Consider the following 24,768-nt stretch of genomic DNA (forward strand, 5'->3'; position numbering starts at 1 on the left):
TTATTAACCAACTTATGTCTTCGATGATACAGGAAAGGTCGTTTGAGCTCGTTTTCGAGATACAGAAATCAGATGCGGTGGTCTGAATGCTTCTTTCAAACAGAATGTTCACCAAACGCGACCTTCTATGGTGTCCACAAGTCCTCGCGTTGAGGGGTATTATATCGGGATAATATATCTGATTTAACGAGATTGACGTAGCGAGGACGTGAAGGGAATATTTTTTATACAAACACAATAGTGTGAGTTAGGGTGAGAGGTGGTCCCGTTCAACACTATTGCACTTACCACAGTTCCTGTAATAGGCGCATCGGTCCTTATTCTTTCACAAAGCTTCCAAACAGGGCGCTTAATATTTCAAGCTTTGAAGTCACAGAACACGGTTGGGAGTCCACAAAATATGAAACAATCTCACCCGCCCACAGTTTAAACTTGGATGGCCCACTCACACACATTATAGGGACTCCAGCCTTTTAGTCAGGTAGGGTAACAACAAATATCATCTTCTACCGTCGCATGACGCGGCCAGGGTTTCGTACCACCGTTTTCCGGGCAGACGATCTATTCACTAGGAAACTGGAGGCGGTCCAAACACATTTGTTAGTCATCCATTCGTGCATAAGACGAAGGTGACCTTTAAAGATACCAGTTGAGATAGAAGTTACAACAAGGCAGCACATCGATTGTTTATTTATACAGAAATATGGTATGAAAGTATGAAAAGGTTTCATTTGGAAAAGTACTGGCAATGGTATGTCATGTAAACAAATTGTGACTAGTTTAATTTCCCTTGACCAATCAAAGTTTTGATTGGTTGGTTTCCTTCAATATTTAAGGAAATAACGATTACTTTCGAAGCAAAACCTTTAGAATTACAAACAAATGTTCAATGTTAACTCAATACATCACAGTCAGGAAATTGGTGTATGGTTGTACAAAATCTAGTGTCATATGTAACAAATCTGTCTTTGGTGAAATAATTCTTTCAATAGTCTCTACACTTAACCTTTAGTTTATCAAAAATATTTCGTAAGAAGTTGAACAAACCTCAGAAAACTAGGTGTAATCATACAATTTGTTCCACCCAATAGTATCTTAAAAACTAGATACATCTCAAGATAAATAAATTAGTATCGCTTCACTGATCTTGCATGCCTCTTCGATTCTTAGGGTTAGTTGTTTTGGGAGTAGCTTTACCCAAATATCCTTTGTCCTTGGATCCTTGAATGAGAAGATAGCCGCTCCATGCAATGTGAGAAGGAAAACATCCTGTTTGTCAAGTCCTTACTAGGTTCGCATCACACGTAATACATTCAAACCAAGCCACTGAAGCTTGAACATGTCAAAAGGATTAATCTGTTAAACAGAACAATGGGGAAATAATACTATTTAGGTACTTTGTTCAATGGTATTACAACATGGTAAAGCAATTCACACTGGCCTACTGATGAGAAAACCAAAGAATTGAACCGATTCAAAATCATGTGCTGTCATTAATACATCTGATTCATCAACAAATTTGACAGATAATACAATTTTTCCTGGTCTCCTGTGTTCTCTAACAAATTAATTTTGTATGCAAACTATGTACATATAAAAATATATACAAATATAGCACTATACAGAATAATTTAAAATAAATTTATGGCAATATGTGTTATACACAACAGGTTCGTTCCTATCATATAATACAATGTACTGAAGTTTAAGGTAAATAAGGAATTTCAAAATCAATGAGACATTACTATGGATTTTACTGTCAAATGACATACAGACGTTTTCATTCTGATAAAATAATCATGCGCTTGGAATTCCAGTCAAACTTCACCATTCATTCTGGGTCAATATGAATTAATGAAACTATATTACTGATAGGGCAGTTACAGTTATTTAACAGACCTCGAGAACAAATGACTTGCTTCATACAGCAATCTAAGACGTAGGGAAAACTTTGTCGCAATTACCTGCATCTGTGAAATGTATTAAGCAGCTTAGCAACATCCCAGACTGTACCAACTGAATTACATAATGTACAATGGCAGTAGCTTGAAACATAGGTCCTTGGAGGGTAACATTTTGTATAATACATGACCGCATGGCCAGACAATCATAACTGTTAATGTTGTTGTAAACAAACTCACAAAATGGCAGTGAATCCTAAAATGGGAACTTGCAGTTCCATAAAGTTTTATTTAAGTAATTCAAAACGCACTTTGTCCAACTATATTCTTCCAACTATTCTCTCAAGAATAGTCCAGACGACTAGTGTTAACCTTATTTCACTGATCCTCAGTTTGTTGCAGGCTTCAGAATTGGTTAAAGTATTGCCCTCAAATGCTACTATACTGCCATCATTGAATATTTACCTGTCCTCAAGCACAAGTCTTGGGCTGGCAGACTAGCATGAATTTCAAAGGCTCTTCGTCTACACTAAACCATGGATGGTTACCCTAATTACACAGACACATTGTCGCAGTTTCAAACACAATGTGGCCCAGTCTAGAAACTGATACTTTCCATCACGAACAATCTATTTCAAATGATGTAAGTTACTTTCATAAGAGTCTACGCAGCTTAAGTAATTTCATTTGTTTAACTCTAAGATCTGCCACACCTTTCCACATATACAATTATAGCAGAAAACAAGACTAACAAGACTTCTGTATGATTGTTGAGCATATTCAACTTTACCAAGACAAAATCCCAGTCCTACAATCTATTGTCCATTCCAAGGATGTGACCACTCCCATGATATCTGTGTCCTGTGATTCCATCTGTTCAGAATGAGGGAGTCTTCTTCTGAGGTGTCAATATAATGAATCAGATAAATACAACGATGGTATGAAGATTTGCTTTAAAGGTGATTTCTGATGGTATGTACAATATACAACAGGCTTCCATCTATTAAAAATAGATGAGGCTAACCAATGTGTTTTGGTGGGTCTCTTACCATTCTTTAATGATGGCATTCACTCCTTAACACAAGTGTCACTTTTTCACATGTAACATTGCAACCTTAGTGTCGAAGTTGATTTTGTATTTTGACAAAGTACATGGTTAACGCCCAGGATCGCATGTTTCTCAAAATACTGTTAGTGTCAAAGCGAAACAGTCAATCCACAACATGTTCATCCACATGCATATCTCAAACTTCACTCTTGTGTTGAATATCAGGGCTTTGGTAGTCGGCTGTATAAAGACATTCAAATTGTCACTTCCCACAATGCACTAGGGTGTTCCACTAGATTCCTGCATCAGTGGTTGGAGAATACTGCCAGGGTATAGCAATGACATCAACTGATATAGGGAGCATATGTTTTGTACAAAGTTAAAACGCTTTCACTGAGCACTCATTCCAAGCGCTGTTAAATCACAAAACAAAGCTAACACAATTTTTATACTTTTAGTGTCACTGATTTTCTTCCATATACAAGTCCGGACCCATAGTTACAACACCAGTGTCATGTGCAGAAACAGAGTTCCATTTTGGCATATGTTGGTCACATATTACTTCCAGCCTCCGTGCAAAGCTTGATGACTTCCACTAATAATGTCCCAGTGATCATTTAAACAATGAACTGGTTTTGTTCACACAGACATCGTGAGCAAAATCCACAAGTCCACAGTTCAATTCGGTGGTATCCTGGTTTAATTAACATTATTCACCGTCTGAGAAACCAGTGGTCCTACAAGAATATCAGTAGTTTCAGGTCGTGCTATCCCTGTACCTACAGTATACAATGGTCATCATGAAATATGAAGCAAATCCTCTGTTCTTTGTCTCTTGGGGTCGGAGACGCCATCTCCGTTGGTGATCTCTGGCACAGGGAGAGGGGGCTTTGGTGGGTATTTCTTAGCAAAGGTGATGTAGTGGGGGAGATACTTCAACACAAGCTCCTCAAAGAAGCCCCTCACCGTCTTGCCAGCTTTGCCTACTTCAGAATTTTCCTGGAAAAAGAAAGTGACATGTGAAAGTTTGCATTACTTTTCCTGTCAAGTACAAACACGAGTCATCAGAAGATGACAAATCCCCGAGCCCCCACAATAGCAAAAGACACCCAGTCAAAATGATTTCATCGATAATAACCATCTTAATTGTAATAAACTGTGTTTTATCAATGTGCATCAAATCATTTGAGCACTTTGATTTTAAAACATGAAAAGATTTAGAAAATCCCTATTGACGACCAGTTGATGGTACACATGCTCTGCAAATCCTGCAATTAACCGAATTCGAAACTTCAGTTGCCTATAAACCAGATGCCGATTTCGTTACAGGATTTTGATTGGACTATGCTTAGCCTGTTAGTCCAGCCAAAACATAACTCCATAATTCCAGCCTACTTCGGCAAGGCTGAAATAGACTTTTAATGTCAGTTTAACTCCCTTGGCTCAGGATAATGACTATGACTTCATCAATAAGCTTATTGTGGGTGGAAAGGCCGATTCAACAGGGACTGCTGGTTCCAAAGACAAGTGAGCTGATACAGAGTTCTCTCCCTTTACACACGCACACACACACACACATTCAGACAGACTAACAGCATATTTCTATTAAACAGTGTTCAGAACAGGAAACAGACCTCATTTTTGTCCTATTGTGGATTTGTAAAGTGTTAAGATTGATCACTAAATAAGTCCAGAACTAGTCAAGACCTTCCTTGTCCAACCTGAAATTCTTAATACTTTTACGGAGACGAGGACAAGGAAACTAATCCTATTAACTGGTCTCTACCTGGTTGTAGGTTGCGCAGTTCAGGAAGACCAGTTTCACATCCCCAAGGAAATCTTCTACACAGTTGTAATGGTTGAAATGTTGTCGTGACAACTTGCACTTGATGGTGGTGAAATCCATGGGCACCTGGATGATCTTGTAGTAGTTTGGAACCTGCAACAAAGGAGGACTTCTTATCCAGTTCTGGACAACAACAAAGGGACAGGCGTGTGGTGTGTTCAATAAAACATACCCAGGTGATGAAACACTTAGGTTGGGACGATACAGTTTTACATAAAAAGATTTTCATATTACAGTCAGTTTATACAAAGTGTGTAAGAGGGGACTTGGGTCTATCGCCACTCTTTCACTGTGCCAAATTTGCTTGCTTATGCTTAAGCAAAGTAAAAAGGACAAGAACAGTGGAAATTTATGGAGCTTCCTCAAAATATTACACAGGAGTTTGATAAGTGAACTGTACCAAGGCAGATCAACATCCTCAGCTTGTCTGCCAGAAATGGGCTTCACACATTGTACCCATTTCAGGAATCGAATCCGGATCTCAGGCAACCCAACCCCATCCACCCCAAAATTTGGTGTTTTCAAAAAAACTACTGGAAACCATGTTTCACTAGTCCTTAAGAGTTTTCAGATAGCCCTGCTTGAATAAAAGAATTTTCTTGTGAGTTTTATTCAATTCCAATTGTAGCAAAACTGAAGTCTTGAGAACTGGTTCAGAATTATCACCCTCAAAAGCGGACTACCATCAACAGATTTTGACTTGTCCACGGCACAATTCAGTAGTCTCTACCTTGTGGTTTGCACAAAATTTGAAGGCTGTAATTCCAAGAAGTCTGTGCTTACCTGCTTGCTGACCGGTTCATGGAAGGCGACGCTGCTGGGATGACAGAACAACTCAAGCATCATCCTCTCACACACCTGGGACAGAAGAACACAGTCAACACACTGACTAGCATATGGACAGTACACAAGCTTTGTTTGTCGGGTTGTTTACACCTCACCCAGCAATATTCCAGCTATATTATGGTGGTCTATAAATAATTGAGTCTGGACCAGACAATTCAGTGATTGACATCATAGTGAGTGAGTATAGTTTTATGCCGCTTTTAGCAATATTCCAGCAATATCACTGCAGGGGGCACCAGAAATGGGCTTCACACATTGTACCCATGTCAGGAATCGAACCCAGGCCAACACTTTAACCACTAAGCTACCCGACTGCTCCTGATTGACATTATAAGCATCAATCCATGCAATTGGGATAGGATGGCATGCATCAACCAAGTCAGCGAGACTGACCACCCGATCCTGTTAGCGCCTCTTACAACAAGCATAGGTTGCTCAAGACCTATTCTACCCCAGATCTTCATGGGACGAGTACACAAGCAGCAGGCCAGAGGTTGTAATCACTTAGTGTACATCTTATATATAGCTACATGATTTTGTTTGTTTGTTGTTTACCACAGCACTCAGCAATATTCCAACTAGATGTCAATGGTCACTTAAAAAATGGACTCTGGACCACACAATCCATTGACTGACATCATAACCATTGATTCATGCAATTGGGATAGGATAGCATGCATCAATCAAGTCAGCGAGTCTGACCACACGATCCTGTTAGTTGCCTCTTATTGGTAGCTGAAGGCCTATTCTAACCTGGATCTTCATGGGTCTATAGTTAAATGAATCCTGGTGTCAAATATAAACATAAGAAGTAACATGTTGTTTAATACAACATATGTCTTGTCAATGTCCTTATCACAACCCCTAAAGTTAGACATTGAAGATTTAGGGAGTCGGGAGATTCAAATACTACAGCAGCGGTAGACACCAACTGTTAAAGTCCACCAGTCCTCATAATGATAACACCCGTGAAGATCCAGGGTAGAATAGGTCTTCTGCAACCCATGCTTGTCGTAAAAGGCAACTATGCTTGTCGTAAGAGGCGGGATTGGGTGGTCACATTGGCTGACTTGAGGCATGTCATTGATCCCATTTGTGTGGATCGATGCTGTGTTATCAATCACTGGATTGTCTGGTCCACATTCGATTATTTACAAATGCCGCCATATAGCTGAATACGGTGTTAAACAACAAACCTAACCAACCAATCATAATGATAACAAACAGCAAAATCCTTAAAAAGGGCAAATTTCTACTTTTCCTTAGAATACGTTAACTATTGGGCAATCTGGCAAGGACTATAGGACTAGTGCCACTTTCTGACACTGTACAGGAGCATACCTCAAGGACAGCCCTTAAAAATTGACGTTTGCATGTATGGAAGGTCATGTTTTAAGCTATAGACAGCGACACTCAGGTTGAATCAGTGGCCTGTAATTAACAATATTTGGGCCAGACAAACAAGTGGTTAAGATAAAAAAACTTCCATCTCAGATGTTTCTTGTACCTTAATTTCCATTTCTCCTAACCCTCCCGGTGCTTTCCGTTTGGTGCCGTTGCTGAGCAACTCGTCAGGTGCGGGACTGTTGATGCGAATGTTGTCTCCCGTCACACACAGAGTACATACGAACACGCCACTGAAATGATTAAATGATCTCATTAGTCATCAGCTTCTCACAAAAAAATCACACATGACGGTGTCTAAACACTTCACCATGAAATTTAGAAAAATGACTGTTTAAAAAATGGATTATAATTAATTAAATGTTCACAATTGAAGAGAAATCTTAACTGAAGTCACTATCAAGCATGTTGCATTCGGTTTCATTGTGTCAAATAATAATAACTATAAACTCACAACCACCACAAACTGGTTCGCATAGAGAGTTTCAAACAAAAACCGTGGAAATATGATATGCATCGAATCGTGACTCAGTTCTCCTGAAACTTCTCAAAACAGTTGTATCGTGACATCCTCGTCAACACATGGTTCATAGACGACTGTAATGCCAACTGGAGCCCTTACTTTGGTACAGCATTGAGAGGAGGGATGTGGCACTGCAGATGGAACACACGGGGGCATGTGTCACAGCACAGAACCTCTCCGCCATTGTGGCAGCAGGCGCAATAATCCTCGTTTGGATCGCTGAAGCTCATGTCTGGGAACATGGTGGTGGCGCCATTCTTCCCCGGCGACTCCACCGTTTTCTTGGACAGCTGTGTCGCGGTGACCAGTTGTTTGTTGAGGTTGTTGGCAGTGAGCAGAGAGGCATCGATTTCTTCGAAAGTCTCCCCCAGTTCAAGCTCCATGGGTAATTTTTCCAACACTTCATCTAGATCCTTCTCGGGATCCTGAAGCAGAAGAGAGCAGAGTTATATCTCTTACTTCAAAAAACAGCACACAAAAGCCATCACCCTAGTCAATCAGTATGAGTGCCTGATCCATCCATCTCTTATGTCCAGCATCTTTAGATAGGACATTTTTCTGTCATTAACAAGTTTGAAAAGAACACTTTAGGACATTTTCACATTTTAGCAAATTTTAATAGGACATTCTTCTGTACCATCGCCAAAACTGAAAATATCTGACAGAATCTCAGTGTCCTAGAGGTGGACAGGCCAGTAATTCTGCATATAACAAAATTGTCCTGTCAATACATACATTGATATAAATCACTTAAACATGCGTTAGCATCAACACCATGCTTGACTGTTATTAAACATGATAGCTGTAATAAATGGCAACCTGAAGTGTCCTTATTAAAAATGCTGCAGTGCTGTAGCCATTATGAACACTTCAATAACTTCATACTAAGATAGAGTTGCCTCCCCTTGCTCACTAGCACTAATGTTTCAGTTATGAGAGTAAAGCATTTATGTCTCAGACTTGGCAATAACATTATCCTCCACAACCACCCCTAAAGAGAAAATACTTTTGGCAATAACATACGCCTTTTTTTTATAAACAACCAGATCATTCACATTTATATGAAATGACCAAACAGAGAAAGGAGATGTATCTATTGATCAAATAACTTTCCATATTCATGCAAAAGGATCTACCAGCAAATTATTTCAAGCATATTGTGCTGTTTCTCTCTTGGTATTATAAACTGACATCAAAGTCTGATCAAATTACAGTTTTGGCAGGTTTTGTAGTTTTTGTAGTTCAAATATGCACCTACAAAGGTTTTAATTTCTATGAGGCTTTCAATATCTAAATTATCTGTAATTGAGACCTTTGACTATCGAAATCATCTGGAATAAGACCTTTGACAACCAAAATCACCTGGAATTGTAACTGCAACTACAGGTTTAGCACCCAAATTCTTCTGGACTTGGAACTTGCTTGACTTGATTAGGCATGAGGTGTTACAGACATTTAACAGCTGAATAATTACTGAAATCTAATTAATTAATTAATTACTGAAGGCATGCTATAAACAGTCAAGCTTCTAAGAAATGTCGCAGAACCGTAACTAGTGGTTACAGACACACATCAAAACTGAAATCCAGACACGCTAAAGACGGTCATGCCATGCCGATATGTGAACACTCTTTACTTTATCGTCCATAATATCCATGAGATCAGTGGGGACACTCACTGGTGGGGGTACGGTGGTGGGGGCTTGGGTGTTATTTGCTGGTGCAGGTGGTGCTCCAGGGCTAGTCGCGGGCGTTGGCTTGGGGGTGGACTGAAAAAGATTGAAAATGGTTGCATATAAAGACATGTTTGTAATCACCCAGGGTGAGCTGTTTTTTGTAACTTTTATTCCAAAAAAAATTCTCAGGTACGTGTCAACAATAAAAGTTGTTTGAGGAGGATTCTAGACAAGATGATTTTTTAAAATAGATCAGAAATATTCTGTTGGAACATTTCAGAATTCAATTCAACTGAACAGCTATTTTTCTATTCCCTGAAAATTCTAGATGATTCACAATTCAGTTGATGGTATAATTCAGTACAGTAAGAGAGTTAGAAGTTAGTTGCACATCGACAACATCTCAGGTGAGGTGAAATGAAATGGGGTGTAATGTCACACAACAATATCTGTCATGGAGTGACTATTCGTAACAACCTCCCATCACTGCACGACGGTACAAATTCCTTGGTCACGCCAGTAGCGTATGATCGAGGGATTGAATGGTTTTGTACCTTTTACGTTCCTAGATTTGCCACCAGAGTTTTAAATGTCTGAGAACTGCACAAACTTGAGCCTTTCCCATACATTAGGCTAACACGGCGTGACATAACTGGAAAAACGGTGTTAAAACCCAACTCACTCACACTGTTGTATGCATTAATATTAACATGTGACAATGTCAAAAACTGATCCATCATGTCCAATACTTCATATTTTTTTTAAATTTTGAAAATTCGTTTTTTTTTCAAGTGTAAGAATTGCTTATAAAAATAGGAGAAAAGATACCATTACCATGACTAAAAAATGCACAAAATGCACAAAACTTTCAAGCAAAAAGAAAACTGGGGTACTTCCCTACAGTGATCCTAGACCACATTCTAAGTTTATTTAGTTGGCTATGTAACCTCAATTAACATGTTTATCAATAAATTATCACATTATGAGATTATGTATAATTTTCATGTTTCTATCATACAAACAAGGGTTGAGATGGACATACTTGGCATACTAATGAATGCAAAATCCGACCCTGACACCACATTGAGGCCAAATAAAACCAAAGGTATACTATTCAAAAAATGTTAAAGAACACCCAATTTTTTTCATGTGACCACTGTTAATCTGTTCTGTTCTTAGTAGCAAAACACTATTTGGATAATCCTGTGATAATTGAAGGAGCTCTCTACCCTCTTGGCAGCTTGAGGATGATTGGAAAACAATTACATGTAGAAATTAACTTACATATATTTATTATTTACAATCATAAATATCTGTTAAAAACTTTTTTCATTTCATGCCACTGTCAATCCAGTGAATCGAAAAGGTAAAACAGTGATAGAAGTCCATTTCTGCATCAAGAGTCCCCGGTAATTATATAAGACACTAAAAACCCTATAGTCATGATGACAAAAAAAATGGCCACAAAACTCCAGAATAGGCGAAGCTGCTAAATCTACACACCAAAATCATGATTTGTACTGTTAGTGCACCGATGTGATATACCCACATGTGCTTCTGCCACGCAACAATACCAACTGAGGACACTCAACGACAGATTGCGAAATGTAGGTGTACCCCAAATATTCTTGTGTACTGATGCTCACCCCTGAGCAAGATGAAGATGTTTTTTCTCCCTTGACTTTGGCCCCGGTGATGACACAGTCCATCTCAAAGCTGGATCGTCTCTCCTGTTTGATGCGTACCCCACTGAATAGCAAATCAAAATCCTATTATTATCAAGATCATACTGGTCTTCCATAACACAATTACTCTAAAAAGCATGTAATGAAATGGTCCTATGGTGATTACTAATGACTACATTTAGAGAATTCTATTCAGCATTATTCCAGGTATATTATGATGGTTTGTAAATAATCCTCATTAACATGTTTAAGCCTGTGCTTGCGACAACAACCATAGGTGCTGATGCTTAAGGTTGTCATCGTACATCCCGAATTCACGTCGATACTGCATTCTACATATACATCTGAATACCGATAACAATGAAAATTGATTACAATAAACTTTGCCGACTTCTGTATTTTGGACAAAATAACACATTTTCCTAATTTCCCAGCCACAGACACTTTGCTACAAGTCCCAGGTAAAACCCTGCATGTGGTACTATACCTTGGTAGTGTGATGTTCTCATTACTGGATGGTCTCTGGGCAGATGCAGACCCTGAGGAGCCAGCTGAAGAGGGGCGACTGCCGCCGCTGCCGCTGCTGTTGGGGGGAGTGCTGCTCTGGTTTGGACTTCGGATCAGTGGAGGGGGTCCTGGTCATATTCAAATGGATAATTAATGTGATTGATGAAAGATGCAAAATGTAAGTTTAATAGTTTATAGTACCATATTCATTTGTACATCATTTGATGTGAATATATATAAAACACTGTTCTACCATGACATCATTTCTGGAGATTCAAACATGCCTCATTGGCCCCTCAACTTGATGATGTCATAAATTGGGTGAAGTCATCTCATATAAGAAACTGTCTGAAAATGGAGGGTCATTAGTTTTGATTCTGGATAACATGGGTCCACTAACTATGTTTCTCAACATTGCCTTTCTCTTGTTTTCTTTCCTTAACAATGCTAAAACATGGTCCTATGCTTCTTAGAATGTTTCATGAATTTACCTCTGTTTGCTTGAGACTGCTGTTGTTGCTGTTGCTGTTGCTGAAGCTGAATCTTAAACTGTGTGTTTACAGAATTCTGATTGGGTTGTTGGACATGCTGGGAGTTAGCGTATACACTCTGTTGTGTGGCTGGACGATGTTGAAGCCTCATTGGTTGAAATGGTTGTTGTTGCTGTTGCTGCTGCTGCTGTTGTTGCTGATATGCACGCTGCATGCTTAAAGACTGAAGATTCGGATTTGCCAATTGCTGTTGCCTTGGCCATCCATTATTCTGTGCAGTGCTCATTCTCATTTGTGACACAAGGTTGGAGACACTGGTGGGCACGCCAGACTGTTGTTGCTGAACGTGATTTTGTTGTTTCTGTTGCAGGAGGGATTGCATGTGGGGATTGTTGCTGATATGACTGGCAGCTTGCTGGAGAGCTATCAGCATCTTTTGACGTTTGACCTTGTCGTGTTCAGCAAGAATCTGGTTGGTGCTATACGCAGGTGGGTTGGGGTAGGAATGCTGACTCTGTGCGGATTGATTGGAGTTGTTTTTGTCCTGGGGATGGTAACGTGAACTGTTCACAAAGATAGCACCAAATCGGTGGAGGTTAGCAAACAGAAACTGATTGTCGTGTTTGTACTGTACAACAAACTGAGTCTTCACGGTCTGGGCTTCTATAGGAGTTGTATAAATCCTGCCGCACTCTTTCAAAACGGATGCCTTTGAAGACAATAATGCCATGTTACTTCCATCTTTCATAATCTCTTGTAAAAAACTGGAGCAGTATTCATACTTCCCAAGGATCTTATTTAGGTCAATTGATTCCTTAGACAATTTCTTTGCCATGGCCTCACAAGCCGTCTTGACATTTTGAAGCAATTGTCTTGCGGTCTGAATAATCTGTTTTATCAGCAAGTCTGCCTGGCCCTGGACCGCTCGCACGATCTGTGAATGTTGATCTTTCACCTGTTGAATCTTGGACTCAATCACTTGATGAACTTGGCCAAGTTTCTTTCCTCGCTCTGACATGTGGAACATGTGATCTTGCAGCAACTTCTTATAATTTGCTGCTGCAACATCCAGAAACTGATATTTGTGGTCCTTATGCTCCACCAGCTGACAATCTCGACATGTCAGCGTATCACACGACTCACAGAAGAACATAAGCTTCTCCTGTTTGTGTTGCTTGCAGTACAGTGAACATTCCATCTGCTTGGCACTGTCAGAAACAGGGGCCTCTTCTTTTGAGACAATCTTGTGGTCTTTTGTGACACGGACCCGTCTGTGTGCTGTGACACATTGTTCACACAGCCATTCCATGCAGTCAATGCAGAAGGATGTCCCTGTCTCCTTCTCCTCGCACCCGGTACATTCATGGATGCTTGTCTCTCCGTCAACAGCTTCTTCTGGTTTGGCATCCTTCTGCAGCTGCTCCTGGATGAAGAGATTGTCCCAGAGGTTTGTGGGGTCGTATGTGTGTTCACAGCAAGGACACTTTTGAGGGGCTGGAAAACAAAAATCAAACATATCATATTTGTGCAATTGTGTGACAATAGTGACAGATTTTCTGTTTTCTCACAAGTCTGTTTTTTTTTACACAAACCACTATTCTACCCTGTGCCAAAAACATAAGATCCCACATGCCCACAATATGCCATTTTTCGTTGTTTTCTTTGCAGATCTTTAAGAATGTGAAACATTCGGACTTGTCCTTGAAGTCTTCCCATGTGATAACGGTTATGAAAAGAATCCTTTGCCTTAACGTTTAACACTGGCATTGGCAAGTTGGATGATATTTTTATAAGTTAGTCAGCAATATTCCATTCCATCGCCTAATTAGACATGATTGAGTCTCCCATGCAAACCAGTGGCTGATGGCATGAATACTGACCAAGTTGCCAGAATACAATGACACACAACCTGCCATGTTTTGACACTTAACCTTCATCCAGACTCAATGCATTACTGGACATTCCAACAGTGATCTAACAAAGATAGTACATGGACAATCTGCAGGTGACATACAGAAAATATGTATATAATATATGTGTAAAATGATGCCAATTGTGAAAACAACATCAATATATCACATTCCCATCAATTATTTCAGTACTAAAACCATGTGACAACTGCATGTTATCATATATCAAGTTCACTTTCTCATGTTTATTCCCTGGAGCTTACAAAGCACACATGTCAGAGTTACTCAAAAGAACAGAGTTGTGTAACTCAACTATTAGGCTAAATTAATAGTGAGCTGTACATCGTTTCACATCCAGTAATCCCTGACAGAACCGACATCCAATCAATCAAAATTCCCCCAAGTCAACGATAATTAGATGATGAATGAGAATGTCAGCTGGTTAGAAAGAGTCAAAACTATTTTGTCCACAAATACACGAATGAAAGTCCCAAAAGCATGTTATTTGGAACCATTGCATTTTGTTGGGGTTTATAAATTAATGGCATTGTGAATAACAGGACATATGCATATCAATTTATTTGAACATCTTACTGGTCAGCATAGATAAGATCTACATGTGTTTTGTAGCCGTTGTAAAAAAGTCATTGACTCAGAAACAAGGTTAACACCTGCTTCGGCAATAAAATTCTGTCATATCTGCACATATTAATTCATGTTATCAACTGGTCAATTTTTTTTATCACATTCTACAGGTTTACCAACAATAATACAGGCCTATATTGATCAAGTACCCACCCAGAAAGAACAGGTAAGTTTATTTGTCGGCTGTTTGTGTATTTATGAAATATCAATGGCTTATGAAAATCTTACCAAAGATACAAGAAATTTGTTAGATGAAACTAATATGAAGAAATCAATGCGGTAAGGAGCCGTGAAACGTGACACTTCTCCGTCGTGTAGCGACGCCCACCGAAGAACAGTGTGTAGAGTCAGGGTTCCAGCGTGCAAGTGCGCGAGATCGACCGACAACCCCGAGTGGTCGTCTCCCAAATTTGCAAACTATGTTCCCTTCCAAAAGTCCGATTACTTACGCACCAAAACTGAAATAAGCACACGTTCACTTGCAGATGAATTTACACACACACGCACTTGAGACAAATCCACCGTGAATGTGCATGTTAACAACATTTCGACTGATTCATGTTTACCCGATGTCTTCGCGGTATAGAGAGGATCATATGCAATGTCGATAAAATCAACAAATTTGAATGAAAATGTGGTGGTAAATTATTTGCACTGCAGGTACCTGTATCAGCAGTGACGGGTCCATCGATTTCCTGGTCATCCTTCTTTGGTAACACACAACCGGGGCACACAGAATGGAGGCACGGCAAAAGTTTAGGAAGACATTTCGTCTCCGAGAATAGACTGCTACAGCGGACGCATGCTTGAAGAAAATCCACTGGCGATTTTTCTTGGACATCACTCTCGTCCGACGGTACAGTTATGACTTCATCTTCCGCTGTTACAATCTTTTCCTCGCACTTCTCTGGCCCAGTATATTCAACTGGGCTACCACTAGGTTGGTCCATTGATGAAGCGGGCTCCGCCATTATGACAGAGAGCGCGAAAGTAACAAATTATCTCCCCTTTGCTATAAGCTTTGTTGACTGGATGACCTATTTCGAGCTAGATTGACGTCTGCGCAGGGTCGAACCGCCGCCTAGCAGAGCTCCTATCAGAATGCCCATCCTACGGTCGTCACACGGGCTCTCACTACGGCAAAACCAGATCTATCCAGTTTATTTGGTTTGAACTGGTTCTAACCAGTCTGATCTACATTACTCTGGATGTACAAATCTAAATGGTTTGTCATCCTTCATGATGAGTCATGTTTATTCACTGACAAGTGATTAATGGATAAACAGATCCGGACCTGGCCGATTTTTGAAATGTTTTGGGCTCGTTCGGATTGGTATACTTGAGACCTACAAGTAGATGATGCATCGGCCGGTCGATACCAACATAATTTACTATTCGTCCTCTTTCTCTTATGGCCTTAGCAATAAAGAAATGATATTGCCATATTTGGTTATAAATTACATCACATTGAGTCACCGTCACCCATCTTAGGCAAGACTCGGGCAATATTTCGTCATGTCCTCACATGAATACTTTTTCAAGCGTTTTGGGTCTTTTAGAGCCATTTATTCAGGTAGACGTAGTTGGTTTCTCACGTCGTCCTTTTTCCAACCTCTTTGAGATGTTAGTGTTGGTTAGGTGTCAGAACAAAGATTTAAACCAGCATCAATCACTGCCGTCAACTATTAAATTCTTCTTAAACAAAACGTACGTGTTGTCAATCAGACTGGTTAGAGTTACCGGTTTCATGTGTTTATTCAAAATTTGAGCGTTTACGTATATAACCGTCGCTAAAAGACGTGCTTAAAAAGGGTATTAAAGGATGAAAAATGGTTACTCAAAAGAAGTTTTTCAAGTTGATCACATCTTTGAAAGCTTTATATATATATAACTGCCACGACATCCTTTCCAAATGTAAGGCCAAGCCCTAGCCTGTTTATTGATTAAGGCTAAACAGGCCCAGGCCTGTAGCATGTTTGTGAAAGATAACGCGTTGGTAATCTGACCCGAGGGCACGAACAATGCAGGAAAACTCCTGAATCAACATTGACAGCTGCGAGACAAGCCGTCTGCTCAACCCACTGGCAGGCTGCCAACTCACACAAAGCACGCGTCGCAGCAAGCCGCCACGCCACGTGACCTCTTATAGCGTGGGATTGGTTTCAGCTGTCAAGCAGACGGATTTTCGAAAGTTCGCTGTCTGTGCGTACTGCCGTTTGTCTGTATGTTTGTACCGCGGTATGCAGCTGGAACTTCGCAGAACTCGGCGCTTATTGGCCAGTGATTAGACCCGGGTTACAATTCATTAATACAACTGCGTGCTGTAATAAGGATTCACTAACAAATTAAGCAATGTATTGAACAATGTGTTAATCCTACCTCCCCAGGGGCTGAACGTGAACGTGAACACAGTCGGCGTCTGTCAAGTGTTATGCTTTGTTGGGTAATGGCTGTTTATTTGGCTGTTACGCAATGTTACATAATTGCTGGGTGTCGGCAATTACGCATTGTTTGTGACGTAATATGTCAGATTAGAATGTGACAGATATTTGATGTTCTTGGGGACTATGAGTATGTTCTTGGCAATGTCTGGCGCCCGACGATCTAGACTAATCGTTGCTTTATTGTACCTAATTGACTTTTTAAATAACAGTTTTCGAGATTGTGAACAACATATATTTTTGCATTAATTAATCTGATTTAAAACTTTCGTGACACATGTCGAATGTATTTAAAGTACTTATGTCTATATATGTTCTGTTTTTGTAGCTCACCTGCCCCAGGGAATTCCGGGTTAGAATAACGCACACGCGTGCGCGCGCGCGCGCACACACACACACACACACACACAAACACATCCCCAACAACCTGTGCTGGTTGTAAGATGGATCAGATTGTCAAACTCGTTGATTTGGTTGATTGCGTGTCATCGTACCCCGACGGCGTAGATAGCTGCTCACAATATCAATCACTTGATTGTCTAGCCCAAACCTTAATGTCTATGTCAGAACCTTAATGCATGACCACTTTACGCGTAACACTTAACTATAGTATCTATACGTATATTCCCCATACACCCTGTCCACATATAGCCAAACTGTATGTCTGTTCGTTTGCCTCACTGTGTGAACGTCTTACTGTTTAGTTCCTGTATGTTCGTGCCTCCTGCCCACGTAAGGTTGAGGCTGTCTGCCAAACTTTGTGTCTGTTTGTTTGCCTAACGTTGTGATTGCCCTCCTGTCTTGTGACTGTGTGTCCGTGCGTCCTGTTCACATCGAAATTGTCTGCCTAACTGTATGCCTGTTCGTTTGCCTAACTGTGTAGATGTCTTCCTATCTTGTTACATGCTCGCGCGTCCTGTTCACGTAGAGATTATCTGCCTAACTGTATGTCTGTTAGTTTGCTTAACTGTGTGAATGCCTTCCTGTCTTGTTACATGTCCGTCCTGTTCACATAGAGATTGTCTGCCTAACTTATGTCTTCGTTTGTCTAACTGTGTGAATGCCTTCCTGTTTTGTTACGTGTCCGTGTGTACTGTTCACATAGAGATTGTCTGCCTAACTGTATGTCTTCGCTTGCCCAACTGTGTGAATGCCTCCCTGTCCCGTTACTGTATGTCCGTGAGCCTGGTTCATTTCGAGATTGTCTGCCTAACTTGTATGCCTTCGTTTGCCTAACTGTGTGAATGCCTCCCTCTTGTTACATGTCCATGCGTCCTGTTCACATAGAGATTATCTGCCTAACTGTTTGTCTTCGTTTGCCTAACTGTGTGAATGCCTTCCTGCTTTGTTACTATATGTCGGTGCGTCCTGTTCACATAGAGATTGTCTGCCTAACTGTATGTCTGTTCGTTTGCCTAACTGTGTGAATGCCTTCCTGCTTTGTTACTATATGTCGGTGCGTCCTGTTCACATAGAGATTGTCTGCCTAACTGTATGTCTGTTCGTTTGCCTAACTGTGTGAATGCCTTCCTGTCTTGTTACTGTATGTCCGTGTGCCGTGTTCATTTCGAGATTGTCTGCCTAACTGTATGTCTGTTCGTTTGCCTAACTGTATGTCTGTTCGTTGTATGTGTTTGTATGCCCGTGTGTACCATTTGATTGGTCAGTCAAAATCAGCCGACGGGCGAAGGTCAACTAGGCCCTTAACTGGAAAGCGATATCGACGGTTTTATTAACAAAATTACGTGCTAATTATATACAATGAACTCCGTTCTTGAAATAGAGGGCGGTCGGGTAGCCTAGTGGTTAAAGCGTTCGCTCGTCACGCCGAAGACCCGGGTTCGATTCCCGACGTGGGTACAATGTGTGAAGCCCATTTCTGGTGTCCCCCGCCGTGATATTGCTGGAATATTGCTAAAAGCGGCGTAAAACCATACTCACTCACTCACTCACTTGAAATAGAAGGGCGCAATTGTCGAAGTCGGTTGTACGAGAATCGCAATTTACGTCTTTGTAACAAATCGATTCCACACGTCAACAAGAACCAACAAAAAGTTTCAAAGCAAGTTTAGTGTTCCAAGTCCACTTTGCTCTCAAAACACCGGTTACACGTGAGCTAGAATATCTATTCTGAACCAGGTACACAAGTATATATCATTTTTTCGGTAAGCTGAAAATTTTAACACCAAATGTATCACCCTGGAAAACACGTTATGACGTCAGATACAACAAGGCAAAGCCAGCTCCATGATAATTTTAAACTGTGTTTTACAAACATGGCATCCGGTCTGGTCTTGCTATGCCACGCGACACGCAGTGATCGGCCTATAGTGCCTGTATCAAGCTGATACTTGACAAGCACCGTACGTATAGCGTTCTTGTAGTATGTCTAAGAAACGAAACAGGTGCATTTTCAACCATCACCGAGCAGAACGGAAACAGATGGGGGGAGGCTGGGGAAGCGGTGTTTGTTTGCTGTTTAGGCGGTACGTGAGCTCGACTTAAAATAACCAAAGCCAACATGTGATGACCTGCCTTCAGCGTAGGTTTTGCATATTGCAAGGTTGAGCATTTTAAATCGTCACATTCAAATGTGCCCGTCTACAAATGAACATGAGGGAGTGTGGACCAAGTGAGATGGAGTTAAACACAACTTCGAGATACCAGGTGTTCGAGAAAAACAATTATTTTATAATATATAAGTTTGAATCCCTGTCAATTTGAGGTAAACATTATTTCGATATACTCAGAGAAAGAGAACTATGTGGTTTTGTACATTATGAAAGAGCAAGGTTAGAGTTTGGACCCCGGTCAACTCGAAGTATATACCACTTCGAGATACCAAGTGTTCGAGAAAGACAAAACTCTGTGTCTTTGTAAATATGAAAATGTCACATGAAGTTAGGGCCCGGGTTAGCTGTATTTCAACACATTTCGAGATAACCCGTATTCGAGAGAACAGTTGCGGTTTTTGTAGATATGAACATGTTAGATGAAGTTTGAATCCCCATTAACTCAAGTTAAACATTATTTCGAGATACCCAGTGTTCGAGTAGGATCAATAAATATGAAGACCCAAGGTGCAGTTTGGACCGCGGTCAACTCGAAGTAATAACGGCTTCGAGATACTCAGTGTTCGAGAACGACGAACAAATGTGTCTTTGTTCATATTTACTTGTAACTTGAAGTTTCGACCTTGTTAAATAGTGGAAAACATTTCGAGACAACCGAGTTAAAGATAATTAAAACTAACTGTTATAACATATTTCAAAATGTCACCCAAAGCGTCCTCGGGTCAAGGTCATGAGCGAGGTCAATCATTTCACGCACATGATATCATGCCATATCACAATAGACATAATTAAGCCATTTATGAATAAATCATATGAGTTGACAACACGGGTGTTTTTATGGCAAATAAACTGAGCCAAATACATCACAACGAACTTTCCAGCTCAGATGACGAAACTAAGTATAAGATCTATTTATAGAAACTAATGTTTCATCCCATTAATATATTAATCTGTTTCGCCGGAAATCGAACCGGCTTGAGAACTTATTATGTGAGACTTTTAATCTCACACATGTGGAAGCCGTTACGTCTCATATGTCAGCCACATGATATATCTCACGTATCCAAAGGCAAAAGAACATGTGTGAAATAACTACAAAGGACATCAAATGTCTTGGCAAGTTGCCAGAACCGTAATTTAACTACCATCGATCTTCCTTTCACACGCCCCAAGGCTCTGAGATATAAAAGGTTTGGCAGCCTGCCAAGCTCTCTTGTTATCGGATTTCATTAGCCTGGGGCAAAAACAGAGACCTTTATTGACCGCACGTCGTTAATTCTGCAAGCAGACAACGACTGAAGATTCTTGGCAGCGGCCCAAAATCTCGTGACAGTTAAGATGGCCTTGATGCTGTTGAAGAACCGCCACCAAGAACAGTCTCTAATCTTCTGGATCAAGAACACATACATTGTTTCCTTCTTGTGTACATTCGGGGTTAACTGGTAACTTACGTAATAACACTGAGTAGACTCTAATCATGAACTGAGGACACATATTGGATCTGTTCCTTTTAAATTTTCGCACTGAGGTCCGTATTTGCACCTAATCTACTTACTAAGCTTACTTTTGTCATTGTCGCTAACAAAAGGTCAAGGTCAAATCTTTTTCAGATTAATGTGCTCAATTGCTAGGCAGTAAGTCATAGCTGTTATCAGTGATAACTACCTCGTGAGTTGGTGGTTATCGTAACCACATTACGTCATGTCTTAACGGTATGACGCAATATGGCGTCACCGAGGCTTGACATAATCTGCTAGAATGTCTGAACACGCTGAGCTAGTCCTGAATCAAGAATGAACCACACAGAAGAACGCCCGGGCCTTAGCGTCAGAAATGCATATTTTTGTAAGGGCGGACAAAGACGGTTTAACCAGAGCTGCAAATAGGGCGGCTATATTTGTCCCGCTGAGTCATAATCGGTGTCACCTCGGCTTGGCATTTGAATTATTTTCCGCCAGACGGGCTTGGCAGCTCGCCAGCGAGGAGTGCCGCGGGGTTTGGAAAGACGTAATTGCATCTGTTTGCGCCTCAAACCGGATGAGAAAAAAAGTCAGATGAACAACGCAAAAAGAAGCAAAACATTGCAAGACTCTATCCGCGTTCTATTTCCTGAAGACTTTTGAAGGCATGTCTGCTACAACACTCCAACTTCTATGCAGTTCATTAGCGTTATTTGTAGGCATCCTTCGACCCAAGTCGGGCCTATGGCTTCACTTATATCCTATCACGACTGATGGAGTCACGAGCACATGATCTGCTTCGTTAGTATTTGGTCAGCTTAGAGGAATTCCGGGCCAACCATATTAGGTGTGTTCCTCTTGCTCGGAGAAGGACCGACCCGGTTTCCTTAACGATCTTGATGCGACGACTGCGATATAAGCGTATGCTAATGTATGTGAGTTACGATGATCGTAGCGCTGCGACGGTCGTATAAGTACAATGTATTATGCTAATGTATGTGAGTTACGATGCTCGTAGCGCTGCTACGGTCGTATAAGTACAATGTATTATGCTAATGTATGTGAGTTACGATGCTCGTAGCGCTGCTACGGTCGTATAAGTACAATGGATTATGATAATGTACAGGAGTTACGATGATCGTAGCCCTGCGACGGTCGTACAAGTACAATGTTTTATGCTAATGTACGAGAGTTACGATGATCGTAGCTCTGTGATGGTCGTATAAGTACAATGTATTTTGCTAATGTATGTGAGTTACGATGATCATAGCGCTGCGACGGTCGTAAAAGTACAATGTATTTTGCTAATGTATGTGAGTTACGATGATCATAGCGCCGCGACAGTCGTATGAGTACAATGTATTATGCTAATATACGGGCGTTACGATGATGCGACAGTCGTATACGTATGCGCTAATGTATGAGTTACGATGATTGTAGCTCTGCCACTGCCGCGTAAATGCTTATGTATATGAGTTACGACGATCGTACCTCTGCGACTGCCGTATACGTATGTGCTAATGTATGAGTTACGATGGTCGTAGCGTTGCGAATGTCGTAAACATGTAAATATATGTGTTTCGATGATCGTATCTCTGTGACTGCCATATACGTATGTGCTAATGTATGAGTTACGATTGTCGTAGCGTTGCGAATGTCGTAAACATGTAAATATATGTGTTTCGATGATCGTATCTCTGCGACTGCCATATACGTATGTGCTAATGTATGAGTTACGATTGTCGTAGCGTTGCGAATGTCGTAAACATGTAAATATATGTGTTTCGATGATCGTATCTCTGCGACTGCCATATACGTATGTTTTAAAGTATAGGTTACGATGATCGTACCTCTGCGACGGCCGTGTGAATGCTAAAGTATGCCAGCTACGATGATCGCAGTTCCACGCATAACTGTTGTATAAATACATCTTGATGTATGAGAGTTACGACCGCTTTGTGGACTTGTCGTTATTTATAACCAGGAAGCAAGCAACGGCATTGAAAGTGAAAGGGAGACGAGACCTGCTCAAATCAATGCGCGCAAAGATCGCATCTGCATTAATTCTCGTGTAACAAGGCAACAACCCAGCCCTACACCGTATATATGCATCTAAATAGATGAAAACCTAAAAGTACACATGTCACAATGTCTTAAAATATGTCATGACATTGGTAACTGGATGCAAGCGTCTAGACTTTATCATAAGAGCGTATGGAATAAAGCTGGGGTTTCTTATACGAATGACAATGTCTGCGAAAATCTGATAGCACTCATTTTGAGTAATGTTTTAAACGACAAAGGTATTTTGTATAACCAAAACTCCGAAGAACTACATGAATGTCTGCGGGGGCGCTTCTTGGCTTAACAGTGCAGCCAGTCTTACAACTGTTCCCGAACTATGTAGGTGATGAAAATAAGCGGAAATTGCTGAAGATCGATGTCATATTTTACAACGATTGTCAGAAACTATAAAAATATTTTTGCATGACCGTCGGAAGACGTGTCTAATCAATCTTGTGAAATTATGCATGAAGTACGGGCGCAGTTCCAAGGGTCGATGTCGGATCAGGTGCAAGAGGCTTTTAATCCCGGGAGTTTGGGAGGTGGAGGACTCATCTGATTGACAAGATCAACTTCAAACAACTCCAGTCAATAAATAAAAGCTCCAATCGTTATGTTTTTTCTCGGACATTGAACGGCAGATAGTTGGTAATAGGAGATGATATACATGATCTGCAAACCCCCTTTTCGTAGGAAATTCCGGATGCCGAGCCCTGTTAAGTGGTATTCCGGATGCCGAGCTCTGTTGAGTGGTATTCCGATATGCCGGGCCCTGTTGAATGGTATTCCGAATCCGGGGCCCTGTTAAGTGGTATTCCGGTATGCCGGACCCTGTTAAGTGGTATTCCGGTATGCCGGGCCCTGTTGAGTGTTATTCCGGTATTCCGGGCCCTGTTGAGTGGTGTTCCGGTATGCCGGGCCCTGTTGAGTGTTATTCCGGTATGCCGGGCTCTGTTGAGTGTTATTCGGGTATGCCGGGCCCTGTTGAGTGTTTTTTCCGGTATGCCGGGCCCTGTTGAATGGTATTCCAAATCCCGGGCCCTGCTAAGTGTTATTCCGGTATGCCGGGCCCCGTTGAATGGTATTCCAGTATGCTGAGCCGTTAAGTGGTATTCCTGATGCCGAGCCCTGTTGAGTGGTATTCCGGTATACCGGACCTTGTTGAGTGGTATTCCAAATCCCGGGCCCTGTTAAGTGTTATTCCGGTATGCCGGGCCCTGTTGAATGGTATTCCGGTGTGCCGGGCCCTGTTGAGTGGTATTCCGGTATGCTGGACCCTGTTGAGTGTTATTCCTGTATGCCGGGCCCTGTTGAGTGTTATTCCGGTATGCCGGGCCCTGTTGAATGGTATTCCGAATGCCGGGCCCTGTTAAGTGTTATTCCGGATGCCGGGACCTGTTAAGTGGTATTCCGGATGCCGAGCCCTGTTAAGTGGTATTTCGGATGCCGAGCCCTGTTAAGTGGTATTCTGGATGTCAGGCCCTGTTAAGTGTTATTCTGGATGCCGAGCCATGTAAAGTGGTATTCTGGATGCCGGGCCCTGTTATAATGGTATTCCAGATGCAGGGCCCTGTTAAGTGGTAGACTGATGCCGAGCCCTGTTAAGTGGTATTCCGGTATGCCGGGCCCTGTTGAGTGAGTGGTATTCCGGATGCCGAGCCCTGTTAAGTGGTATTCCGGGTGCCGAGCTCTGTTGAGTGGTATTCCGATATGCCTGGCCCTGTTGAGTGGTATTCCGAATCCCGGGCC

At 41.2% G+C, this 24,768-nt stretch overlaps 1 protein-coding gene across 2 annotated transcripts; it reads right to left on the minus strand.

Annotated features, from left to right (window-relative positions):
- Positions 1–680: 680 nt before the first annotated feature.
- On the minus strand, positions 681–15,565 carry LOC139462423 (E3 ubiquitin-protein ligase TRIM33-like). 2 transcript variants are annotated; one of them, XM_071244127.1, is made up of 10 exons: positions 15,146–15,565; positions 11,927–13,420; positions 11,416–11,563; positions 10,890–10,992; positions 9,247–9,336; positions 7,668–7,993; positions 7,149–7,278; positions 5,579–5,653; positions 4,736–4,888; positions 681–3,948 (listed from the first exon to the last, which is right to left on the minus strand). In XM_071244127.1, exons 1-10 carry the CDS (start codon positions 15,450–15,452, stop codon positions 3,748–3,750), a joined length of 3,027 nt encoding a protein of 1,008 aa, XP_071100228.1. In that variant the 5' UTR covers positions 15,453–15,565; the 3' UTR covers positions 681–3,747. The 2 variants fall into 2 exon arrangements, with proteins under 2 accessions (XP_071100228.1, XP_071100227.1); XM_071244126.1 differs by having other exon boundaries at positions 9,205–9,336.
- Between the last annotated feature and the right edge of the window lie 9,203 nt (positions 15,566–24,768).

The sequence above is a fragment of the Haliotis cracherodii genome, unplaced genomic scaffold (genome assembly GCF_022045235.1).
Source record: "Haliotis cracherodii isolate W230 unplaced genomic scaffold, xgHalCrac1.p SCAF_15, whole genome shotgun sequence".
In the NCBI taxonomy this organism is placed as follows: Eukaryota; Metazoa; Mollusca; class Gastropoda; order Lepetellida; family Haliotidae; genus Haliotis; species Haliotis cracherodii.

What these genes read in the sequence shown, in the direction of transcription:
- LOC139462423 (XM_071244126.1), bottom strand. Translation starts at nt 15,452, where the DNA reads ATGGCGGAGCCCGCTTCATCAATGGACCAACCTAGTGGTAGCCCAGTT. An exon ending in GAGAACATCACACTACCAAG is followed by an intron (nt 10,993 to 11,415) that starts GTATAGTACCAC and finishes TTTGCTATTCAG; the next exon opens with TGGGGTACGCATCAAACAGG. An exon ending in TGGATATTATGGACGATAAA is followed by an intron (nt 7,994 to 9,204) that starts GTAAAGAGTGTT and finishes CTTCTGCTTCAG; the next exon opens with GATCCCGAGAAGGATCTAGA.